At 38.3% G+C, this 3,463-nt stretch overlaps 1 protein-coding gene across 1 annotated transcript; it reads left to right on the forward strand.

Annotated features, from left to right (window-relative positions):
* Positions 1 to 329: 329 nt before the first annotated feature.
* Positions 330 to 1,560, forward strand: LOC311488129 (olfactory receptor 6N1-like; the record flags this gene model as incomplete). Its single annotated transcript, XM_084544641.1, has 1 exon — positions 330 to 1,560. The coding sequence occupies one exon, from the start codon at positions 330 to 332 to the stop codon at positions 1,260 to 1,262; it is 933 nt and encodes a 310-aa protein (XP_084400767.1). The 3' UTR covers positions 1,263 to 1,560.
* Positions 1,561 to 3,463: the final 1,903 nt, after the last annotated feature.

Consider the following 3,463-nt stretch of genomic DNA (forward strand, 5'->3'; position numbering starts at 1 on the left):
TCCAATGTATTCTTTCTGTTGCTACAGCCCCCCCACCCCGCCCCCCATTCAGTATAAAGTCTTTCAACTCATAATCAGCGACTCTGCATGAACATATAAAAGATATTCAAGCTAAAAGAATAGAGGTAACAACCTTTCATTATTTGTATTTAATAAATACAAGTTATTCTCTATATTCTAACATTAGCACCGTTAATAATTTACACAATCAATACCTTAACAAAAGTTAATAAAAGTAGACGATTTGCAGAAACAATAATGGAAAGTTTTGGTTCAAGAGTGGTTTAAATGCTTATCACAAGGAATCTGGTACATGCTGATAGTGTGAAATGGATAATGACTCGGTGTTTCACTTTAACCTCACCATGTTTATGCCTATTGGATCTTACCGCTACCCAGCCTTTTTGGTGTGCTTCCTGCTGTTTGTCATTATTGTCTCTGCTAATCTTGTTATAATACTGGTAATATTTCGAGAGAGAACACTTCATGAGCCCATGTATATATTCACTGCATTTTTATCTGTCAACTCTCTGTATGGCTCTACTGGTTTCTTCCCCAGGTTCCTCATGGACCTCCTGTCTGATACTCATTTAATCTCACGTCCTGCTTGTTTCACTCAGATCTATGTAATTTACACATATGGCTCCAATGAAATGACCATCCTCAGTATTATGGCATATGATAGATATGTTGCTGTGTGTGAGCCTTTACATTATCATAGCAAGGTGACGCCTAAGACAGTGTGTAGATTGGTAGCCTTTGCTTTTATCTATCCAGCCTTCTCTGTAGCAGTATGTCTTTATTTGACTATACGGCTTCCTTTGTGTGGAAACAAAATCCAGAAAGTATACTGTGCCATCTGGAATATTGCTAAATTGTCATGCGTTTCCACATCTACCAACAATATTGTTGGTTTGTTTTTAACTGTAGTAACAGTAATTCTTCCCCTGATCTATGTCTTGTATACTTACTTAAGAATTATTCTTGTGTGCAGGAGAAGCTCCTCTGAATTCAAGAACAAAGTCTTCCAAACCTGCTCACCACATACTGTTTCATTTACCACCTATTCTATTGCCGTATTTTGTGACATTGCCCTAAGTCGTTTTGATGTTGAAAAGCTGAGCCCATTTTTTGCTGTCATTTTATCTGTAGAGTTTTTAATAATTCCTCCGCTTTTAAACCCGCTCATATATGGCCTGAAATTACCAGAAATTAGAAGACACATTTTGAAGATGTTACCCTTTTTAAAACCTCTCTCTTAAACAACTGCTTAACAACTCACTGCATTAAAGTATATTCATACAGTGTAACGTCAGTCACTTTCTTTTACGGCAGTACGGTCTGCCTGAGGCTCCCTGACTCATGTTTTAAAAATAAAAAAATTAAAGTTGGGACTAAACTGAACCAGCCTTCAGTCCATGTATGTACATTGTGGAAGCATTAGGAACATCTGGGTACCAACCAACCTTTATTCAGAGGATTTAAGTTGCATATCTTAATATGGTATCAAGCAGACAATTTGTCAGTTTTCAGTTTCCAGGCTGGACATGTATACTGCACTGTAACTTAAAAGCTTAACCCCGTTACTCTTAAAGTTAAAATACATTATACTCAACATAGTGCTTCAACAAGTACATGCCTCGAGACATTGGAGAAGGAAACTACATTTTTAACATATACTCATTCTGATTCAAATTAAGCAGCTGTTCCTGGTGTGCACTGGTGTATCATGCTGAATCATAAACCTCAACTTTTTTCTCAAATTTTGCACCAGAACCGGCTAACTTCAGGTACAGTGTCTGATCCAAGAACACATACTGAGCTACATAACAAATGAAAAAGAAAAAGATGTAAATTAAGAAAAAAAAAAAATTGTATTCAGAATCCTTAAAGTACCCACGATTTACTTATGTTGGTTTTCAGTGAACAGGTGAGGTAGTACCAAGGCAGTGTTGGCATATATCAAACAGCCCTATTCAGCTACTGTAGTAATACATATTATGGCAAGAAGTGCTCATGTAAAACAATTCCTCATTACCTTAAGATATAAAGGTCAGTCATTCCTGTTGTTGAACTCAAAAACTGAAGTCAAACGAAATAATATAATAATATAATAATATATGCTGCATGCACGCACGTATATGCATGTTGGTGTTACGCCCCTCACACTGATAACGAGTGATATACGCACAGTCTCTTTAATTTTGAGAATAATGACATAGAATTAAGCAGCCTTTATGTGGATGGACAGTCGTATCCGGGCAAGCTGTTTCAACCGTATTTTCAGAGGCCAGTATACCAGAGAGCATTGCCAGCTGATATGGACAAACGTCCAGCATGTGAATGATGGACCACTAGTGATAACTCGTGAGGATTTTGGTGCCTGATAACTTATGTTTCAACTAAGATGAAGGGTGCTCAGGGAACATGTCTCTAATCAAAACAGGCACTGTCAGGCTGGAAATACCGCAAATTTTTAACCTGGCCACACTATCCCATCTTACAACATGCTGTGGAGTACTAATAAACAACATTATTGTCAATTGGTCTGTCCTCAGCATACGTATTCAGGGCAAGAATATAGATTTCATCGTTGCCAAGCATTACTTTCTACTGTGTTTTTATTAGTGACATCATGAGTTACTGCTGGTGTCAACTTTAAAGACGCCTTGTGGTTGTGAAGTAGAGGAGCGTTATATGTACTGAAGCAGTACTGACAAACATATGGAAAACCGGTAAAACTGGAGGGTTTTCAGTCATGTAGTTATGGTCATTGTGTAAATAGAGCCAAACTGTATTTGCATGTGGTGTGTTTTGTGTCTGGAAACACTGAAAATGTTTATGTCCAGTAGCATGGTGGAAAATGAAAATCTTGACATTTAAATGTTTTTCAGATTTGGTGACATGCACGTGGTCAAGCCCTACAGCAATGGGAAGCCGTTTTGCTCATTGTAGAGGTGAAGGGATTGGCAAAGCGTGCAAGGTATGAACAGAAACACGAGTTGCTGTCATTACCGTTGTTAGGATTGTACAGAAACCTGCATTTCTTTAAAGCAACACTAAAGAGTTTTTAGTACCTTAAAATAATGTTTCAGTGATTTATCACCTCAGAACCGGGTGAAAGCCAATTCTGTATTCGCTTTGCGGCCCTCTATTGGCTGTAACCGCACTATGTAACTTTGCTTCGTCGGGTAGCGTTTTTGTAGTTCTAAAAAGACTACAAATTTGACCTGCTTTACGGCAACGCGGCTACAAAAGCCGGTAGGTTGAGGCTCAAATCAGTGAGAGAGTGAATCAGATCAGCGAGAGAACACTCAGCAGGTGTGTGGAAGATACCAGCTAGATAGTTTTAAAATTTTCGCCATGACAGAGCCTGCAAAGAAAAGGAGGAGTGTAGTGTCCGATGAGGTGAAGAAAAGAAAACGAGAGCATGATAAAGAAAGAGCTAAAACGAGAGTGAATA

This window comes from Chelon labrosus (assembly GCF_963514085.1).
Source record: "Chelon labrosus genome assembly, chromosome: 5".
Classification (NCBI taxonomy): Eukaryota; Metazoa; Chordata; class Actinopteri; order Mugiliformes; family Mugilidae; genus Chelon; species Chelon labrosus.